The 21,982-nt window shown below is 34.8% G+C and overlaps 1 protein-coding gene across 2 annotated transcripts; it reads right to left on the bottom strand.

Moving 5' to 3' along the window:
* Positions 1 to 12,195: 12,195 nt before the first annotated feature.
* On the bottom strand, positions 12,196 to 16,272 carry LOC133316808 (APO protein 3, mitochondrial-like). Of its 2 annotated transcripts, XR_009752260.1 has the most exons (5): positions 16,166 to 16,272; positions 15,416 to 15,818; positions 14,078 to 14,508; positions 13,470 to 13,975; positions 12,196 to 12,615 (listed from the first exon to the last, which is right to left on the bottom strand). XR_009752260.1 is itself a non-coding variant. In XM_061518592.1 (4 exons), exons 2-4 carry the CDS (start codon positions 15,790 to 15,792, stop codon positions 13,566 to 13,568), a joined length of 1,218 nt encoding a protein of 405 aa, XP_061374576.1. In that variant the 5' UTR covers positions 15,793 to 15,818; positions 16,166 to 16,272; the 3' UTR covers positions 12,636 to 13,565. The 2 variants fall into 2 exon arrangements, 1 of the variants encoding a protein (XP_061374576.1); XM_061518592.1 differs by lacking the exon at positions 12,196 to 12,615 and having other exon boundaries at positions 12,636 to 13,975.
* Between the last annotated feature and the right edge of the window lie 5,710 nt (positions 16,273 to 21,982).

Raw genomic sequence — 21,982 nt, 5'->3', positions numbered from 1 at the left:
TTGAATTGGGGCATCCTTCTTGACTGCCTTCCTCCTTGGGGTCTGTTTTGCAGGCCTTTTTTCTTCTACCAATGGCACATTGACCTCATCATCATCTTCTGAATAATCCTCAACACCAGGTGGGGGAGGCTTGTAAACCTCATCCTCTGCACTCTCATATGAATCTGAGTGTGAGGAAGCATGGTCATCATCTGTACTATCATCTTCAGAACCATTACCAGCATCCTCTGCACTTTCTTCATCATGGTCCGAATTGATCCCATCATCATGTAAATTCAAGTCATCAGCAGCCTGTGCATGGTCTTCATTTTCTTTGATCCCATCATCATGTAAATTCAGGTCATCAGCAGCCTGTGCATGGTCTTCTTCATTTTCTTTGACCCCATCATCACCTTGTGCACACCCTTCATGTGAATTAACCCCATCATCAACCTCTTTATAGTCCTCATTATGTGTTGAATTAATGACATTATTCTCTTCACTGTCATGTTGAGGTGAAGCAAACTCGAGAATTGAGATGCAGTCCTCAAAGTAGACATGTATCTCATTGCCATTCCCTAAAGCAGCCTCACACATGACACACACATCTGAATCTGTACTAAGAGGTCTGAACCCTTGTTCCAAATCGGGTACCCCAGGCTGTAGCCACATCATCCTTTTGCATTTTTCATACCCATATTGCTTAAACAGGGTGTCAAGGTCACGGATATTGCAGTAGTCAATGTCCATCTCTGGCAATGAGTCCACCCTTCCATTTATATAGGTTATCACTCCATCTTCATCTCTGACTAAAATACCACCATGATGATAAACAATCACTATGTATTCGGACATCTGTCAAAACCAAAAAAACAAACCTTTCATTAATCCCACCGCCACATACTGTAGACCACTTAAACAATACAAAGCAATACCCTAAACCAACATTTTTTATGGATGCTGACTTTTTTTCCATATATTACCATAGGGTTTTTAATTGATATTGGGTCAACCATGGCCCCTTTTTCTAAAACAGGAACCACACCACCCGATAGTTACAACCTTTAACACAAAACCCTAAATGGAAACATGGACCACAATGTCCACTTCGCATGCAGAAAAAAACAAGCATTAAACAAAGGGGAACAACATGGGGACCACAAGCAAAAGGATGACAAAGAACAATATAAAAATATTTCAACATATAAATACTCTTACCTTTTTGTACGAAAGGCTCAGCCTCACAAAAAACCCAAGTTCTCTTTCTCTTCCACTAGTTCCTTCCGATTGTTGAAGAAGTTCGTAGTATTCCAAACGCAGGCGAGTGTTTACTCCACGGTCTTCTTCCTTCCTTCTCAACAATGCAGCGTCGAAGTTAGAAGAGAGGGAAATGGTAAAATGTCCAACGGTTAGGTGAGGGGCAATTTTGGGTTTAATAAAAATGGTATGTCCAAGGTGTATGAGACTCTCAAAACGACATCGTTCCTCAACCCATGTGGCCTTCAGCATGTCACTTAACGTTACACATCATCACTGTCATTAGAGCTGTCAAAAAGGGCTCAAGCCCTAGGGCCAGCCCATCAAGCCCTAGGGCCAGCCCTATAAAATTTTAGCCCTCTATGTAATGGGGTCATTTTAAGCCCATCCTTTTAAAGCCCTCTCATTATAGGGTTAGGTTGGGGCTGGCCCGCGGGCTACAATATTCAACCCAATTTACAACGAAAAAATTTCATCAAAAATTTTGACGGAAAATAGAATTCCTTCAAAATTTTAACGGAATATTTTCCGTCCAAAATCTTCGATGAAAATGTGACCCAATAAAAATTACAACGGAAATATTTTTTTTCAAATTTTTTGAGGGAAATGTATCTGTGAAACTTTCGACGGAATTTAGATTTCGTAAAGATTTTTGACAAAATATTTTTTTCGTTGACATTTTTTACAGAAATATTTTCGTCAAAGTTTTTTACAGAAATAATTTTCGTGGAAAATTTTTAACAAAAATGTGTTCCGTTTAAAATTTTGATAGAAGTATTTTTTATCGAAAATTTTGTCAAAAATATATATCGTCAAAATTTTTTGACGAAAATGTGTTTCGTCAAAAAATTTGACGAAAATTTTTTTCGTCAAAAATTTCAACAAAAACTTTTTTCATCAAAAATTCCGACGTAAATTTTTGTGTGAAAAATTTTCACAGAAATTTTTTCGTCAAAATTTTCGACGAAAATTTTTTTCGTCACAATTTTCAACAAAAACTTTTTTCGTCAAAAATTTCTTCGACGGAAATTTTTTCGTCAAGAATTTCGACAGAAATTTTTTCGTCAAAAACTTTTACGGAATTTAGATTCTGTAAAGAATTTTGACGAATTTTTTTTTTCGTCAATTTTTTTACAGAATCGTTTTCTGTCAATACTTTTTTACGAAAAAATTTCTATGCAATAATTTTTTTAAAAAGTGACAATTGGCTAAAAACTATTTATTTTTATTTTTTCTAATAATTTCTATGCACCATTTTACTATAATTTTTTTTAAAAAATTACATATTATTTTTTTAGAAGGCCCGCGGGTTGGCCCTAACCCATAGGGCTTTGGCCCGTGTGGATCTATATCATTGTGGGCTTTTTGGCCCTAACCCACTTGGGCTAGGGCTATATGGGTCGGGCTGGCCCGTTTTGACAGCTCTAACGGTCATTGACACCGTCAGTTTTGGATTGACAGAAGGACTAACGTTGGTCCTGTTTCACATTGTTGGGGACTATTTAACGAGTTTATTTTTGTGAGGGACTAATTTGGGCACCGAGTTTTTTGTCAGGGACCAATTTGGGTCTTTACTCTAAATTAAAATTATAAAAACACCATAATTTTCGCCCCAAAACGACATCATATTGAGCTTACTACAGATAACTTATCTGCAGTAACTGCAGAAAAAGCAAACCCTTTAATAAATTGCATAACTGACTAAATTGCATTCAATCACAAATAGCAAAACGGTAATAATCATTATTGCCTCATTTAATATATGCACAATCATATAAACTCACAAATTCATGCATTAAATTATTAAATAACATTTAACCATACATAAGACAACTGTAACGGTTATGAGATTTAATCATATATAAAATAATTGTAACGGTTATTTAATTAACTGTAAAATTTCAAATAAAAGAATGCAATTATTTTCACGTCATCATAACTCTTTATTTGCATACAATTAAAAGAATATTATTGAATAAGATATATTATACCCAAAATAAAACAGTTAAACTCATAACCTTTCATTCCACGGCAAGCATAAATGGGTGCAATATGTATCATATCTCCCTTTATGTATGCATTAGAAAAAAAACATAAATTGCTCCAATGGTTTCTCATTTATTTCAAAAATTAAATTTGACTGATGGCAAATGATTTGTAACTACCCCTTATTTTCAACACAAAATTAATAGCAATATAAAAGGAAAAATTATTTGAACCTATTCTAATACACAAACAAATTTGATTACATATATTCTAATATATTGTTATATAATGATTGCAAGAAGATGACATATGTAACAATAAATTTTATACAAACTAGAAATAAAAATAAAAATCACAAGTTCAAATTGACGTTTAGTAATTTGAGTTTGTAGTAAGATCCCATGAGCATCATGCATCAATAAATTAATATAACAAATACGTGGTCCAAAGTCTAAGAAGTAAATCACCTTCAGATTGAATTATTATTTGGTGAATGACAATATATAATAAATAAAATATGACTGCAGGAGCATGCAAATGAATAGAAATAGTGCCTCTATTACCCTTTCCAAATTCTATGATTTCGAGATGATAATGACCAAGTGGGTTAATTCCTTAGCAGTGCCATGGAACTTGTTTTAGCAATCTGGACCCAATATAGATTAAGCAAATGGAATTTAGAATATAAATCATGTAGGGCCCATCAACTTTAAAAATTGTCGAAAACATAATAACACGTGCATACCAAACAATATTCTACTTAAAGAAACAGAAAAAACGACAATAAGTATATTGAATAAGAAGGGAAAGTGTCAGTATAAACCTGGATAGAGATTTTGCTATGAAAGATCCAACACAGTAAAGAGGAGGAGCTTGTTTGGGTTCTTGAAAACACAAATTCACTGTTATGGCCTTAATTAACCGCCACAGGATCAAGCTCTTCAAACATGTTCACTATTATTCCAGTTGATCTTTGGAAAGTATGAGCAAAAACACAACATCTCCCAATAAGCATGGTAGTCCCTATCCAACATAGGATCCAACATGTGCACCATCTTCAGCGGCAACGGCAAGCTACCAGGGACTCAAATCTACAAACACGAGAGGCACATGGGCAACATAACAAGATGGAAAAATGATTCACGTATAAACAGATCCCAATGGCAAACATCCACAAAACCAAGGAAGAGGAATAATCAGATTTAGATATTTTATAACAATAAGTCAAGGAAGCAAAACAAAGCAAAGAATAAAGTAAACAAAAATCATCCTGAATCTGACAGCTACGAGTATTTCTAACACATTATCTGATACTGCATATCAGTCTTTCCAAGATGCCACCGGTGGAGGCTATGTCGTCGAACCATCTGAATTCGACATGGTGATAATGGTTGAGCAAAATCGCAAAGTCACCACCGAGATCTAGATTGGGATGAATCGCAAATCGTGCTGATAACGTGTTGTGGAATTAATAAGAACTAGAATAAAATTATAAAGATAAGAGAAACATGGGGAATGAATTCTTGTTCTATATTGCAGTACTTCCATGATGCTTTATACATGCTATTGAAAAGAAGTTTCTGTATATTGATATTGAATAAATTACATGAGTGAGTATTTATACAAGAAAAAATCGCTAAGAATGACTAAGCGATGACTAATCAATCCTAATCACAATCAATCCTAATCAATCATAATCAATCATAATCAATCCTAATTAATAGGAAATAAAAACGGAAACATGTTTGAATTCTGATTTTCTACACTCCCCCTCAAGTTGGGAGGTAAATATTGATCATTCTCAACTTGCCAATCAAGTCTTCGAATGCTGGACGGTGTAGGCCCTTGGTAAGGATATCTATCGTTTGCTCTTTGGTTGGAACATATATTAAACGCACACTTCCATCATCTAATTTTTCTTTGATGAAGTGACGATCAACTTCCACGTGCTTTGTTCGATCATGATGCACAGGATTTTGAGCAATGCTAACAGCTACCTTGTTGTCACAATATAGTTTTATTGGTAGAGAATATGAAATCTTCAACTCTTGAAGAAGTCTTCTCAACCAGATTCCTTCACAAACTCCATGAGCTAAAGCTCGAAATTCTGCTTCAGCACTACTTCTTGCAACCACTGTTTGCTTTTTGCTTCTTCAAGTAACAAGATTTCTCCACACATAGGTGCAATAGCTTGAGGTAAATCTCTTGTCTACTGATGAGCCTGCCCAATCTGCATCAGTGTAGATTTCAATTGTCCTTTTATACCCCTTTTTAAAGAATAATCCTCTTCCTGGAGTGTTCTTGAGGTATCTAAGCACCCTATAGACTGCACTAAGATGCTTTTCCTTGGGTGAGTGCATGAATTGACTAATCATACTCACCGCAAAGGCAATGTCAGGACGCGTATGAGATAAGTAGATTAGTTTACCAACCAATCGCTGATATTGTTCTTTATCCACCTCATTCCCATCTTCAATACCTAACTTGGTATTAGGTTCCACAGGTGTCTCAGCAGGTTTACACCCTGACATTCCTGTTTCCAACAAAAGATCTAGAACATATTTCTTTTGTGTTAGAGTGATGCTTGTTTTGCTCCTAGCAACTTCCATACCAAGGAAATATTTGAGAGTGCCAAGGTCTTTGAGTTCAAATTGAGCTGCTAGAAATTTCTTCAAGGTGTTCAATTCCTCAATATCATCACCTGTAAGAATTATATCATCTACATATACAATAAGAATAGCAATTTTACCATCCTTAGAGTGTTTGTGGAAGAGAGTATGATCAGTCTGTGCTTGAATGAAGCCTCTTCTTTTGACTGCTTGTGTGAATTTGTTGAACCATTCTCTGGGAGACTGTTTCAATCCATATAGAGACTTTTTTAGTTTACACACTGATCTATTTCCCTTTTCAAAACCAGGTGGAGGATCCATATAGACTTCTTCATGTAAGTCACCATTTAGGAATGCATTCTTCACATCTAATTGTTGCAGAGGCCAATCTAGATTGGCAGCAAGAGATAAGAGAACTCGGATGGTATTGACTTTAGCAACCGGAGCAAAAGTCTCATGATAATCTATCCCATGAGTCTGAGTGAAACCCTTTGCAACCAATCTTGCCTTGTATCTGTTGATGCTATTATCTGCATTGAATTTTATTGTAAATACCCATTTGCATCCTACTGCCTGTTTTCCTTTGGGTAGGGTCACTATCTCCCAAGTTCCGTTTCTTTCTAAAGCATTCATTTCTTCAAAGACAGCATCCCTACATTTTTTATCATTGAGAGCCTCATGTATATTTTTCGGTATCTTTGTACTATCCAACATAGTATTGAAAGCACGGAACCCTGGGGACAACTTTCCATATGAAATATGATTAGAAAAAGGATGAGTAGTACAAGATCGAGTACCTTTTCTGAGAGCAATGGGCAAGTGTAGATCATTTTCACCATGACACTCAAGTATTGGGGTGCTGGAACTAGAACATGGTTCGGAATCTTGGCAGTGTAGAGGCTCTGGGTTATTCACACTTTGAGGAGGCTTTCGCCTGCTATAAACTTGTCCCCATTTTGAGGAGGCTCCTGATGGTGAGGATTCTGTAGCTCCCCCTGTTTCCAAAAGTAGAGGTAATATTGTGGCATCAGTAGGTTCCCATGACTGATCTTCATCTACTCCTATAGACTCCCCCTGAAGAGGAGTCAAGGGGAAGAAAGGGTCATTCTCAGAAAAAGTGACATCCATAGAGACAAAGACCTTACGAAGAGAGGGTGAATAACACTTATAGCCACGTTGAGTAGGAGAATAACCAATAAAGACACACTGGAGAGACTTAGGATCAAGCTTAGACCGTTGATGGGAGGGAATATGGACAAATACAACGCAACCAAATAACTTGAGAGGTAAGGAGGAGACACCTCGGAAGGAAGGGAAGATACGAACAAGACTAGAAAGAAGAGACTGAAATTTCAGAATGCGAGATGGCATTCGATTTATCAGATACGAGGCAGTGAGAACTGCCTCTCCCCAAAGATAATTAGGAACACTCGTGGTAAACATAAGAGCCCGAGCAACATCAAGGAGATGTCGGTTTTTTCTTTCCGCAACTCTGTTTTGTTGGGGTGTGTCAAGACACGAGCTTTGGTGAAGGATGCCATGTTGGGAAAGATATTCTCCAAGAATTGAGTTAAAATACTCTTTGCCATTATCTGTACGAAGAATTTGTATAGCAACTTGGAATTGGGTTTGAACCATGGCATGAAATTTTTTAAACACGGATGCAGCATCGGACTTATCCTTTAGAAGATACACCCAACAGACTCGAGAATGGTCATCAATGAAGGTAATGAACCATCGAGTACCTGAAATATTTTTAACACGGGCTGCACCCCATATGTCACTATGAATTAAGGAAAATGGGGAAGAGTCATGGTGAACTTTAAAAGGATAATGAGCACGAGTATGCTTGGCAAATTGACAAATATCGCAAGAAAACAAACTTGGACTTTTATTAATAAATAAGTTTGGCAACAACTTCTGAAGATAAATAAAATTTGGATGGCCTAGCCTACGATGCCACAGCATAACATCATTACATGAATCAAAAGGAAACATAGAGTTTTTTTTTTCTACGAAAACAGCTTCATGAGTCACATCTTCCTCAAAGTAGTAAAGTCCATCATCCTCTCTAGCACTGCCAATCATCCTCTCCGAGTCCTGTTCCTGAAAAACACAACCATGTGGAAAGAATTTAGCAAAGCAATGCAACTCAGAAGTGAGCTTGCTAATGGAAATGAGATTACAAGTCAGAGAAGGAACATAAAGAACTGATGTCAAAGTAATCATCTCAGAAAGTTTAATGGTTCCGTGTCCCGCAATCTGGGAAAAACTGCCATCGGCGATCTTGACCCGAGAAGGTTCAGAATATGGAGTGTATGAATAAAACAAGCCAAGATTACCTGTCATATGATCAGAGGCTCCAGAATCAAGGATCCAATGATTTTGACTATCAACATGGAAAGCTGTACCTTGCTGGACCACATGACTAGTGGCCTTAGGAGGTTGAGTCAAAAGTCTCTGAAGTTGTTCAAACTGAGTCTTGCTAAGAAAGACACCATCAGAGTCAGAGGATGCATGAGGCTCATCAACCTTGTCATCAGTAGAGACCTGATATGCACGACCTTTATTTTGTCCTTTGGGCTTCCAATTTGCAGGTTTTCCGTGGATTTCCCAACATTTCTCACGGGTATGACCAATTTTATTGCAGTGGGTGCACCATGGACGACCATCCCGTTTTGATACTCCGGAGGAACGGTCAATGGTACGGTTGGCAGCTAATGCAGACATATCATCAAACTTATCAAGCGACTCCTTTTCTCCCAGCATAACTCTCCGTCTACTGGCTTCTCGACGAACTTCAGCAAAGGCGTCAGCAAGTGAAGGTAACGGTCGCTGCCCCAATATTCGACCACGAACCTCATCAAGATCTCGGTTGAGTCCGGCAAGGAAATCATACAGTCTTTCCTTCTCCAAATGTTTTTTAAATTTGGTATTAGCTTCCAATCCCTTAAGATCAGATGCATATTATGTTTGAATTCTGATTTTCTACACATGCCTTATTTATAGGCTCAAAAAACATGAAAGACATAATAACTACAATTACTTCTCTAACAGTCATAATGTCTACAACAATCATAACGTCTCCAATGATCATAACGTCTCCAACGGTCATAACAGTTATATAACGGTTTGGACAGCCAACAGTTAAATTGTTTATAACAATATTTGAATTATAATTATTTAACAAAAAGGAAGTATAAGTTTTGTTTTTTTTATTGATCTAGACTTACTACATGCAAGATAGAAGCCCAATTGCAAAAGGCCCAGGGGACCCTTACGACATAACCACAAAGGCATGCCATCCTACAAAGGAAGCATGGATCTCATTATATACTTAGTCATCAACCCAACGTAACTTAACTTGTAAGGAATCATCATTGCTGGGATAAGTAGCTCAGGCAAGTTGGCCTCCACCAGGAACCAGTAGATGGATGGCAGCTCCATCTTGCCACCATACCTATTGAGTCTACTATTAAACATAGGCTTGCCCATTAAGGAATAGTCTGAGAGAGGCTACCCCTCTCCATCAATAAACGTGAACACCATCTTATAAAAAACGATGATAAACATGGCGCTCAAACACTATAAATACAGAGGCCATTGACCCAGGTATGATATCTCTCTTTGAATACTTGAACCTTCATAGATATTAAACTGATTTGAGTATCGAATTGCCTTTGCAGGTACCGCCAGTCGCTCTCGAACCGCCCAGATAAGCAAAAGTGCTGCTCAACCATCCCACAACTCAATTCATCATCTCGCCAAGCATCTCACATTTCGACATCAATACATCTATCTCTCCTTCTCTTCATCAACGTCATTTACCTTCAACCATGTGTGATTAAGTCCGGGCCAATTGGTTTGGACTAATGAGTTATTTTATATACTTCTTTAAACTAAACTTCGTTAAAATTTATAGACCGAGACTCACATAAGTAAGATGGGGGCATATAAAGACCAAGCACGTAACGTGGGTTATAGATCTGTAGCTATGAATTATGATATTGACTTGCGAAATGGATTCTCTACAAGTTTTTGAAAAGATCTTAGCCGGAAAAAAACGGTGTAATGCAAAATATTAATAAACATTATAATTTAAGTCAAGAACTGCACCCTGTGTATTTTTTATTTTATTTTTTAAGTGCAGAAGATTATAATCCACTGAAGCTAATAAGTTTCAGAACTGCACAGTGAAAATTGGACTCAATGAATTTTTAGTGTATTTTCAAGTCGTTTTCAGCAATGTTTTAAGTAGTGTTATCAAACTCGAATTGGTCATCGACTTGATTGGAATGCTGGTCAATGGTTCAATCAATGATTCATTGATTCAACTGCATAAATTAAATATATATAAGTATTACAAAAAAAAAATTAAATTAAATTAAATATATATAATAAAATATAATAAATATAAAATTAGAAGCATCTTAACTAATTATTAGAGTCGGTTTAGTAGTAACCGTTATAAGTTATAATTCACATAGTCTAGGTTGAAATATCATTAGTGATATTTTTCATGCATTTTATTCAAAATTTCACAAAATCGATTTTTTAAAAAATCAAAGCCGATTTAATACCAGATGAACCCGATTCAGAACAAGTTCACCAATTTTATACCGGATCAAATGCTTAACTGGTCCAATACCTAAACCAGACCGGATGGGGACTAATTTATTGGTCGGGTCAATTTTTATAACACTTGTTTCATGTGGGGCCTAACTCAACTCAGTACTATACAATATATTAAAATTCATTTTTTTAAAATTATATAAATCATAAGACTTCTTAACTTAATATATTTTTCATAGTATGATAATCAATTTTAACATGATAAAATTGGTTATTATTAAATATCTTTTAATTTTGGAAAAAAAATATTTTTTTATTTTAAAGTACACAACTTTATATCATTTTAAGTCAAATATTTTATGAAAAAAATGTTTGTCATTTTAATGACATAAAGTTATGTCATTTTAAGAGAGAGATAGACACAAAATAATATATTTTTATTTAAAATTTAAATTAAAAAAATCACTTACTTTCTCCCCCATGATTTCATTCCTTGTGTTTATCTCTCTCCTAAAATAATATAACTTATGCCCTTTAAAAGGACAAACATCAAACCCATATTTTATTCTACCAAAAAAAAAAAGTTAAATATTTTAATGCATATTTATTAATTTTTTACATTTTTTCTCTTCCATAATACTCTCTTTCTCCCTCCTAATTTTATGAAGGAACCTAATGAACCAGCAAACATATATCAAATTATGATCAATGATAGATAATTATGTTGTTTAAAATAACAAATGCTTGCAAACACTTTTACCTCTAATTTTAACTTTTATGATTAATAAACCTGTACATTTTGTCTAAACCCAAGTGGACCCAATCAATATATACTGGTCAAGTTAAACCCAGCTCAAATCGGCCATGGCCACCCTAAATAATAGGGTGGTTTGCAGCCAACCCTAGTAAGGAAACTACTAAAATAAATAAACAAAAAAATAACATCAAAATATGACAAAAACAGCCCAAAACAAGCATATAATTTGTACTCATAGCTCCACAAAGGTTGAAACTATGACTAGCTAAGCTAAGTCGTGCATTTGGAACAAACTTTGTAAAGTGTTCTTGAACTACATGACTTGTTTGCCACTTTTTACAACCACTCTTTAAGACAAGGAAACTTAATTCTTCGCCTTTCAATAAACTGATGCTGAAATACAAAATCAAATATTTGCTCAACCTATTTGCATGTTCAGGCGTGTTCCGTGGCTTGCTAGTTCAAGATTTTATCAATTGGCATGGCTAGAAAGGAAAATATAAAATTTCAACTAAAATTAATACAAATTTGTAGACTTAAATGTTGATATATTATATGACAGTATAACATATAAGAAGAGAATTATATCAGAACAACAGCAAACAAAACAAAATAATATATTCGAAGTGTTGTGTATATATATATAGTGTTGTGTGTGTGTGTTGTGTCTATATATATATATATATAAAAGAAAATAAGAAAATAGTATAATATATGTGTGCTAATTTCTCAAATCCATCATATACCATGAGTGCCTTAGTCATCAAAACTTGCGTATATACGTAAACTGTTCGTACTTGGACAATTCAGAAAAATCATCTAAAGAAAATCTAGAAACTTTGGAGCACAAACATGAGAGAGAACACAGGCAAGCAATCAGTATAGCTGTTAGATTAATTTTTAGCAAAAACTTGATGAAGAGTAAAGTAATTTGGAGGATAAAAATATTATATCCATCTAATTTTCATTATAGAAAGTTAGATGTCTCAGACCAAAGCATAATGCTATGGTAATGCATCAACAAAAAAAGGGGGCCGGGGGAACCTGAAACAATACCCTTGCATGCATTCGTGCATTACAAGACTAATTACAATATATTCTGTTACAAGATTGTAAGATACTGTTGATGAAACAAGTTGTACCACTTAAGCACCTGCAATCTATTACGTTTAAAATCGCACTGTTCTGTGGACTCTCGGAGAATATATTAATGACATTGGCACTCCCAGCAATCACATCTCCAATTTCTTAACCAACCTGAAATTGTTCTACTAACACAAGCAAATAACCCTGGGGCTTGATGAGATGCAGGTTGCACCAAAGAGGCTTACCGTTACATGCAGTGGGTTTGCTAGGTGTGCGCAATGGTCTCGCAGTTAGAGGGCTCGGAAGCAGCTGCAAGATGGTGTTGTGGTTCGATGGCAAAGGGATTTGAAGGTGGCTCAATGGTGAGATCTGTTCGGAAGATGGATGTGGTGTTTGATATTAGTATGGCAGCACAAGTTCAGGGAAGCAGTTCAGAAACAGAAATGCATGGCATTCATCCACTCAACATAACCAAGGTATATGTTAGAGAAATTATATATAAAACCATTAAAATAGCATTCACCTTAACACCTTAATATTTTGAATAAGATGGTTGTTTATCATGGTATCAAAGAAATATAATATAAAACCATTAATATGACCTTCATTTAAACAATTTAAGCTTTTAGGTGAGATGGTTCCTTATAGTATATTCAAGTAAATAAGAAGAAACTATCTAAGAAAATTACAGGATTATACCTGTTCTGCGAATCTGAAGGAGTAGAACCCAGGAACTAGTTTACTGTTGTTGCTAATCTTTTAAGTTATTTTTCTACTTTCTTCATCTTTATAATATAGGTATTTGGCAAGAAAGCCAAATTTTGTTCTTTACCCAATGCACCGTCAACTATCTCTTTGCCTCTTGTATACCAGAAAATACTAAACTAATCCTGTGGACTAAGGTTTTCTTTGGTTTTAGTAGCAGGAAATTATATTACAAAATATCGCATAAAACCAGAATACACTAGAAGCTAAATAAAGTGAAAATGATATTGGTAGTGGGATTAAGACTTGTTCCCAAAGGAATCCAAGCAGGAAATCCAAGTTTTTTGACCTGCAGTGGGTGCCAGAAGCAGATGTGTTCCATATAATCAAGACTGCAACCTTAATTTGCCAGACGCACACAAGACAGTTTAGTGCAGTGTTCTTATTTCCACCCTATTACATCCCTAATTACCCATATTAGACACGTCTTCTATCTTTTCCAGAAGAGAAAATCTGACCTTATTTGAAAGAAATTAAACCTCAATTTTCATATTTAGACTCTTCCACAGCCCAAATGGTTCCTCCGTGAATAAGAAATCATTCAGCTCATTGCTTTAAACAACCAACTTTTCCTCATCCATTTCAGGGACTACAACATCCTCCCTCATTATAGGTGAGTAATTCTTTTCAATTGGTGCACCAGCCTGTGCAAATAGCTCAACCACCGCAGGAAGCATACCATAGTACCTCTTCAACCCATTTACTAAAGGCTTCCTAGATTGCTGATCTTGAGTGTGATATACATATACTGGAGGTACCAAATCATTAAATGTCGCCTCCTGCCACGCATGCTGCCCATCCCTCATCTGGTGTTTGTAAGCTTGACAATTCCGCACTCTATGACCTTTAGGCCCCACTTGTACCTCTGGACAATATCCACAAGTTTGGACAGCATACTTCTCCATAAGTTTTGAAGCTCCCCTGCGCATTTTCTCCCATGCTTTCATGCCTCGGACAGCAATAGCTGCACAAAAGCATGTACACAGTCAGTAGTTAACAAAGGACAGAATATGTGAGTGTCTGAGAGAGTGAGAAAGAGAAGAAAAAAGCATTTGACTTCATAAACCTTGGATATCATCAGAATGCATCGCCATAGAATTTTTGTCTTCATCCGATCTCTTTTTCTTACACCAAAACCCACATGCATCTATATCTTTGCCAAGAGAAATTTCTTTTGGAAATCTTTTCTCAAAATCAATTATCCTACCAGCAACACAGTAAACAGGGAAGGCCCTTCTCCTGGTGGGGTACTCAGGTATGTCAAAACCTGCCTGGACACACAACTCAACAATTGCTGGAATTCGGTCCACTTCAAGCATTTCATTATGGGAAACAGCCCTCCCTATTCTATCATACAGATGAAACGACTCTACAAGTGGCAGAACATGTCCAATACCACCTTTGACCCAACTATGTTCTTTGCTTGATAGACTTCCTCTAACATTACATGTTCTAATTTTATGTGGCGGATGACCAACATGAACTTCCCCACATAAGCTGCAAAGCATCCAAAATCTCTGTTGAAATTATACGGCTTTCAGGCATAAAAGGAGGAAAACGAGTACTCAAAATAATAAAATCATATTGATATTGTTGTAAAGGATTTTTTTTTTTTGTTTTTTTTTTTTTTGGTACATTACCAGGAGGTATCCCCATTCAACCTTCTCCGGACACCATGCCCTCGGGGTACGGCCCGTTTGGGCTAGCCCCTCATTGTAACAGTGGGTGCACTAAACTTCGCAACCGGAGAAAGGACGATACTAATCCCCCAACCGAAGATTTTTGGCTTATCCTCTAGCCCCCAAAGATTTTCCAAGAAACTGCTTGAGGCAGGGTTTGATCCCTGCACCAAGCAATCCCTTGGGAGCTCAGCTGCCAACTGAGCTACCCTTGGGGGTTTGTTGTAAAGGATGTTTATCATGCAATGCAAACTACAAAGCTAATATTAGACTTTAAATCCTAATTAAATAAGAGAATAAATCATGGAATATAAAGAAACAAGGAAATTATTCATAAGAGATCATATAAAATACTCTAAACTATTCTAAAATACAATCAAGATATTATGAGATGCTTCTCATATATTCTAACAATCTCAAATAACAATGTATATTAAAAAAATCCAAAGTGATGAGATATGTGAAGATTATTCACTTAGAATAGCTACTGTTCACTTTAAGAAATTCTCCAAAACCCAATAAGCATTAAAAAATCATATTATAGAACTTATCTGATAAGTTAAAAGTATGACTCAATTTCAAAAATACCAGATAAAAATAAAATAAAATAAAATAAAAAAGACTTCTGGTTTGAACTCAGGTATCACACTTGAATAAAGGTTCTACTTGCAACACGCTAAAAGCTCAAACAACCACAATGAACAACGCAGAAGTTGTGGCATTACCTGCATGAATAAATAGCCGTGTAATTAACAAGACTTGAAACACTAGACAATAGTTCACATCTGGCAGCATAAACCTGATGAGCAATAGGAACTAATTGCTTAACCAACAAGCCATTTTCAGGAGGTTGTAATACAAGCTCATGAACATTTTGTCTCTCCTTTTTCTTCAACCTAGCTTCTCGCTTGAGTTCATTAAAACTTCTCACTGGTGGTTTCCTCTCAGACTTGTTGAGCTTTCTCGGTAGCTCATTGTAACTGGACACATTTGAGTACCAAATACAGAAATTCATATTTATACCTCTGAGCTGTGCAACAGGAACTTCAATAATCCTCTCAAGGAGATTACCAATAGTTTGAACATGTCTTGCCAGCATCATTGCTCATTAGAAGAGGCACATATATGCTGGGAAAAAAAAAAGGAATTATTATAGAAGAATTTATATACAGTATACAGAAACTGAAATTTTTATGTATTTATTTATTTTCTGTTCTAATAAGTAATAACCGATTCTAATGTTGAAAAGAAAATCGCAAAGAAAGTTTTTGTCACAAGGAAAACAAAAGGGGAAAAAATAAATTAAAAATGTCCAGCGCTGCAATTAGAATAACAAGGTTTCTAGCTTTTTTTTTTAGCACATCAAACATCACATTCAACTCAGCAACCAAGTCAAGAACAAAAATGGAAGAGGAATTATGCATGTGAATTTAGGAGAGAGAATTTTTAAGGTTCGAAAGAAGAAGGGGAATGACCTGGATTCAGAACCACCGACGAGTCGCCGCCGGTGGACCCAAGCTTGAACAAAGTCTCCGGCACTGACGGCGGCTAGGGTTTGGTTTCGAGGGTTTAACGTGTCTCCTATTCAGAGTTAAAAAAAAAAAAGCTTAAAAGACGTTAAAATATTTAAATGAATGAGGAGGGATTTGATTAAGTTATTTCTCCAATTCTCACTGATGTATTAAAAAAATATATATATATTTACCATCAAAAAAATTTATCACACTTACAATCAACCTAATCACCATTGATTTCATTAATCTAACGGTTATAATTTATTGAAAATTAATAAATACGACCCAATAATTTTCAATAAATTATAACTGTTAGATTGACAAAAATCAATAATAAATACATTAGTTGTAAAGATTGTAAATTTTTTTGGAGGTAAGTATATCTTTCTCCTAAAAAAAAGTTATAGTAATGTTATCAAAAAAAAAAAAAAAAAAGTTATAGTTATTATTTTTTTAAAAAAATATTTGAATGAATATAACGGGGATTGTAAACCACAGAACCATTTCAAACATGATTAATTAAAGGGTTTGGTGTTTGTCATTTTAAATGGCATATGTTATGTTATTCTAAAAGAGAGATAGACACACGAAATGAAAATCATGGGAGAGAAAGTGAGTGTTTTTTTTAATTTAAATTTTAAATAAAAAATATTTTGTGTGTTTATCTCTCTCTTAAAATGACATAACTTTATATCATTTAAAATGACAAATATTTTTCTCTTAATTAATTAAAATCACTTTATTACGCAGTATATAGGGCTTTTTGACCCTTATAACCCTTTAGGAATAATTAATTATCAAATTGACCTTCATTATAAACTATTTCAAAAATTTAACCTCCCCAAAAAACATAACATCAATCTGCCCCTGTTTGACCGTTGACCACCAAGCCTAACCGGGTACACCCCTCCCTACCCGAGTATTTTTTGAAATTTTTTGCCTACCCGGATAGAGATGGGTGTACCCGGGTATATTTCTTGATATCTAAAAAATTGCTTGAATTATTTACCCGGGTAGGGAGGGGTGTACCCGGGTAAATTCTTGACATGAGATGAATCCATGTTGAATAGGAAAAAAAAGCCTGGTGTAAGTTCCACTATTTTTGATGCCCTATTTGTAGTTTGAAAGAGTCGTTAAGAATACATTCTAATTTTTCCAGATGGAAGCATATTATGATCATGTGGTAGTCCTTAAAGCCCAAATTATCTACTAAAGCCAAGTGATGACGCCCTGCGAGAATCCTTTTCCAGAATCATGTAGGCTATGAGAAAGATTCGTAAATAAAATTACATTTGAATAATACTTTAGTTCCATAGAATGATCTGATCAGAAAATACACTTGCTGTCATTGCATGATAAGACATGAAATGTTACTCGATTTACTACTCTGATAACTGATTACTATTTTTCAGTTTCTGTAAAGCTCCAGTTGGTGTCTAGTCTACTGTGTGGCTTGATGAACTAAATTTAAGTTTTGCAGGGAAATGAACTTCATAATCAAGGAAGGTTCAATGATGCTTTACAGAAGTATATAGGGATGTTCATTAACCAATTCAAACCGCGGTGACCGATAATCGAATAAACCGAAAAATCGACAACTGAAAAAAAATCGCAAATTTTAATTGGATTGGATCGATTTTCGGATTGGTTAATGAAAACCGATCCAATCCAAATCGATCCAATATATTAATTCTACTCTACCTACTTGGACATTTCCCCAATCATAGCCCAAAAGATATTATTTGCACAATAATCATGAAATAAATTTTAGGATCTTTAAAAATCGAAAATCGATCCAATTCAAACTGCAAAAAATTGGATTGGATTGGATCGGATTTGAAAAAAATTCAAACCGAATGGATGATTATATGATCAAACCGAAGGGATTGGATCGGATGATTTTTCCTTCCAAAACCAATCGAATCCAGATAACGAACACCCCAAGCAGTATATTACAGCGGTTCATTACAGATAAGTACGAAAAGCAGTCAAAATATACATTATATACTTTTTTTTATTATATACATTTTAAACCTGTTGACATGTGCACACACCACTAGGGGTGCTAAACGAGCCAGGGGCCTTTGGCTCGACTCGGGAAGGTCTGAGCATACATGTCTAAAATTGATTGTTGGCACTAGGCTTGAACTTGTATAAAAGTTCGTTTAATAAAAAGACTTCAGGCTCCAATTCAAAAGCTCGACCTAAAAGCCTCTCAGACTGGCCTAGTATATTTTTATATATATATATATATATATATATATATTTTATATTACTTGTAATAGCATCTCTTTCTCTTCAATCCATTTCACACAATTTTATTGATTAAATAGACTTTTTGAATGATTTTGTTCTATATTATGCTGTTTGGATATATATTGAATTTATGATATTTATGGAATTACTAGTGTTGTTGATTGTATATTCTGTTTTGATAAATTTTTGTTATTTTTTTTTTTGGTAAGCTGTTATTTTATTATTTTTAAACAGGCTAAACCAGATTTTTACTTTTTGTAAATAAGTCAGGCCACAGACCGATAATAATATTTATAACAGCTAACAGGCTTGATCAGGCTGACACATTTAAACACAGACTTAGTCTTTTAAGACCAAAACTCGGTTCGACTCGGCCTATTAACACTCCTACACACCACGAACCAACCTTTACATCAATAAGTCTTGGTTTTCAACTTGTAAATAAATAAAAAAATTAAACGAAAATGTAATTCTATGAAGATCTTTTTCTTTTGTAATCTTTTATCTGAATCTGCTAAAGAATTACTATTGATTAACGAATCACAAGTTGATTAAAATTATAAGATGGGAAATCACTTTCTACTATTCGTCTAGAATATTATGGCCACATTGGAAATTTTAATAAAATATATAGCATCATTTTTTTTTATTTTTTTTTTATAACATTATAGCATCATTTTTTACATCAACAGAGTAATATTATACAATACCAAAAAAAAAAAAACCTACTGAGACATGAAATAAATTATCTTTTCCTTTTCTTTGATGTTATCATGTTGACAACTTAATTATTAGGAAATAAGAAGGCTTGCCCAACAAAACCTGCTTCGGGCATGTCTAATTAATTGGTCCTGCTTTGTTGAGAAGTTAAAGAAGTTATTAGCTAAAATTAGGGATGTGCATGGATCGAATCGAACCAGATTTTTTGAAAAATTGAATCTAATTGGTTTAAATGGTTCGGTTTGAAAGTGGTTCGGTTTGGTTCAAAACTGGTTCGGTTCGAAAGTGGTTCAGTTCAGTTCGAAACGGTTCGGTTCGTAACCGGTTCGGGTCGACCCTCTTTTGAAAAGAAAAAAAATTAAAAAATTAAAAAATAAAATTATAAAAATCAATTTGGTTTGGTTTGAAAAAAGTTCGGTTCGATTTGAAAACGATTCAGTTCGGTTTAAAATGGTTCGGGTCTTAAACTGGTTCTAAAAACCGGTTCGGTTCATGAACTGGTTCTTTAAAAACCGTTCGGTTCATGAACTGATTTTTAAAAACTGGCTATTTAAGGAGCGGTTCTATTTGGTTCATGATTCGGTTCAATTTTTTTGGTTATATTGCACATTACTGGTTAAAACCAAATGGGACAACTCAATCCATGCGGGTCATCTAAAAAAAAAAATTGTGTCGGTATTAATGCTATGATATATTCCAACACTTGTTTTCGGCGTATGATCAATTTTTTTTGACACACGGTTAACACTCCGATATATATCTGACATTTTTTTTTATCCAAATTTTATTTTATTAACTAAATAAAAAAAATTGTAAATCAATTTTTTACTGTTATGAAATTTGACATAAAAAATTATTTTTGTTTTATATTTATGTTATAAAATTTGAATATTTGATTGGTTATATAACTTATTATGAGTTGTTATATATATTAAATATAAACTATAATATAAATATTAAAAATATTATTTAATATCAAAATGTATCCTAACTTGTTGAAATAGGACATTTTTTAGAATTAACATATCGGCATGTCATGTCTCATATCCCGTGTCGGAGCAACATAGCCGGTCACAATAGTTTTTTTTTTTTGTTTTTTTATATAAGTAGAAGTTAAATACATAACCTAATATAACTTACCTAAACCCCTCAGTTCTAGGGGTGTAAATGGGCCAGACTGGCCTGGCCTAGCCTACAGCCCGGCCTACGTTGAGCCTAGCCTAGCCCGACCTACGTTGAAAAGTAGAGTAGACTTAGGCTTATAAGAAAGCCTTTTTAACAAGTAGGTCATAGGCCAATTTTGTCAAGCCTGGCCTAAAGCCTTGTAGGCTGGCCTATTTAATTTTTTAAAATAAAATTAAATAATATATTTATTTTAGGGTATATGATATACATTATAGAGCTGGGGTATTATGTTGACTCTTTCTTGTTTGTCATTTTTTTATGAATTACAAGAAGTACTAGTGAATGCATGAATGGAACTTTGCTCAGTATATTTTTATAGTTATTTTTTTACTATTGTAAAATTTTTAATGCTCACTAGTGAAATTTATATCTCGTATAAAAAAATGCAACAATTTATGAACACGTTGATGACTTGTAATGTCAAGCGAATATTTTAAAAATTGTTAAAAAAAAATTAAAAATTTTTAAAAATATTTCAATAGGGAGGCCTACAAGGCCTGTAGGCCATACAAGACTCTCTAATTTTTAAAAATAGGTCAGGTTTGGCCTATAAATAAAGCCTTTAGTAAGCCAAATAAGCTAAATATTTTTTTACATAGGCTTAGACTAAAAAGGTCAAAGCCTAGCCCAGCCTAACCCATTTACATGCCTACGCTTCGCCGTTAAACCAAATCTAATGGCCAGTCGCAATAGTTAAAAGTGGATGTTTGAATTCCAAAATAAAAAATTTTATCCTTGGGGAGACCATTAGCTTTCATGATCGAAATTGCAAAAACAAAGAATATACCTCATTCGAAAATCAAAAATTTGATCTTTGGGGAGACCTTTAGCTTTCATGGTCGAAATTGCAAAAACAATGAATATACCTAAAAAAAATAAAGGGGGACAATGTGAAGGGAGATAGGAGCTGGGACAACAAATCTTGTATTCTGAAAGAGGTTCACGCATTGCATCTCATCAAACTCATCACCTCATGTCATTAGCAAAAATTGGAAGTTAACAAAAAACAAAAAAGTACTGATTGGAGTGTATACACTGAAAATGAAACATCATTAACCGAAAAGGTACAGATAACTTGGCTCTATACATTATGCGCACAGGGTACATGAGTTGATACAACATGATATTAGGCATGAGCACATGGTTTGAGACTGACTGACAAATGGCATGGCATGACATCAAAGACACAAGACCTGCGCAGCTGGAAGAGCATCCATATCGCATAATGCATGTTCTTCAACACTGCTTTTGGAAACTTCTCCTGAATTTGATGCAGAGTGCGAACCCAAACTCAGTAACACCCTTAGATGACATGCTGCAAAATCGTTCTACCATCCATTTACCCCCCAAAAAAAGGGTAACAGATTCAAAGGGAAAAACTTTGATCTATTGCACTTGATTATATTCAACAACAAAAAAAAAGATTTGTAAATACATAAACACTACAATTAGCACGCCATTCATGCTTCCTCTTCCTGAAGCTCAAACAATTTCTAAATGCATGCACTTAAATAAACTGGCCTCTGGAAGAAAAGATGCTAGCTGAAAGTTATTTATCAAGTCCTCATTTGGCAAGACCAAGGGTTCACTAATGCTTGAAGGCATCCACAATTTTAC

This window comes from Gastrolobium bilobum, unplaced genomic scaffold (assembly GCF_033153095.1).
Source record: "Gastrolobium bilobum isolate Gb01-03AN ecotype WA unplaced genomic scaffold, APGP_CSIRO_Gbil_v1 utg3892, whole genome shotgun sequence".
NCBI classification, from domain to species: Eukaryota; Viridiplantae; Streptophyta; class Magnoliopsida; order Fabales; family Fabaceae; genus Gastrolobium; species Gastrolobium bilobum.
This window is presented reverse-complemented; position numbering and strand designations above follow the sequence as displayed.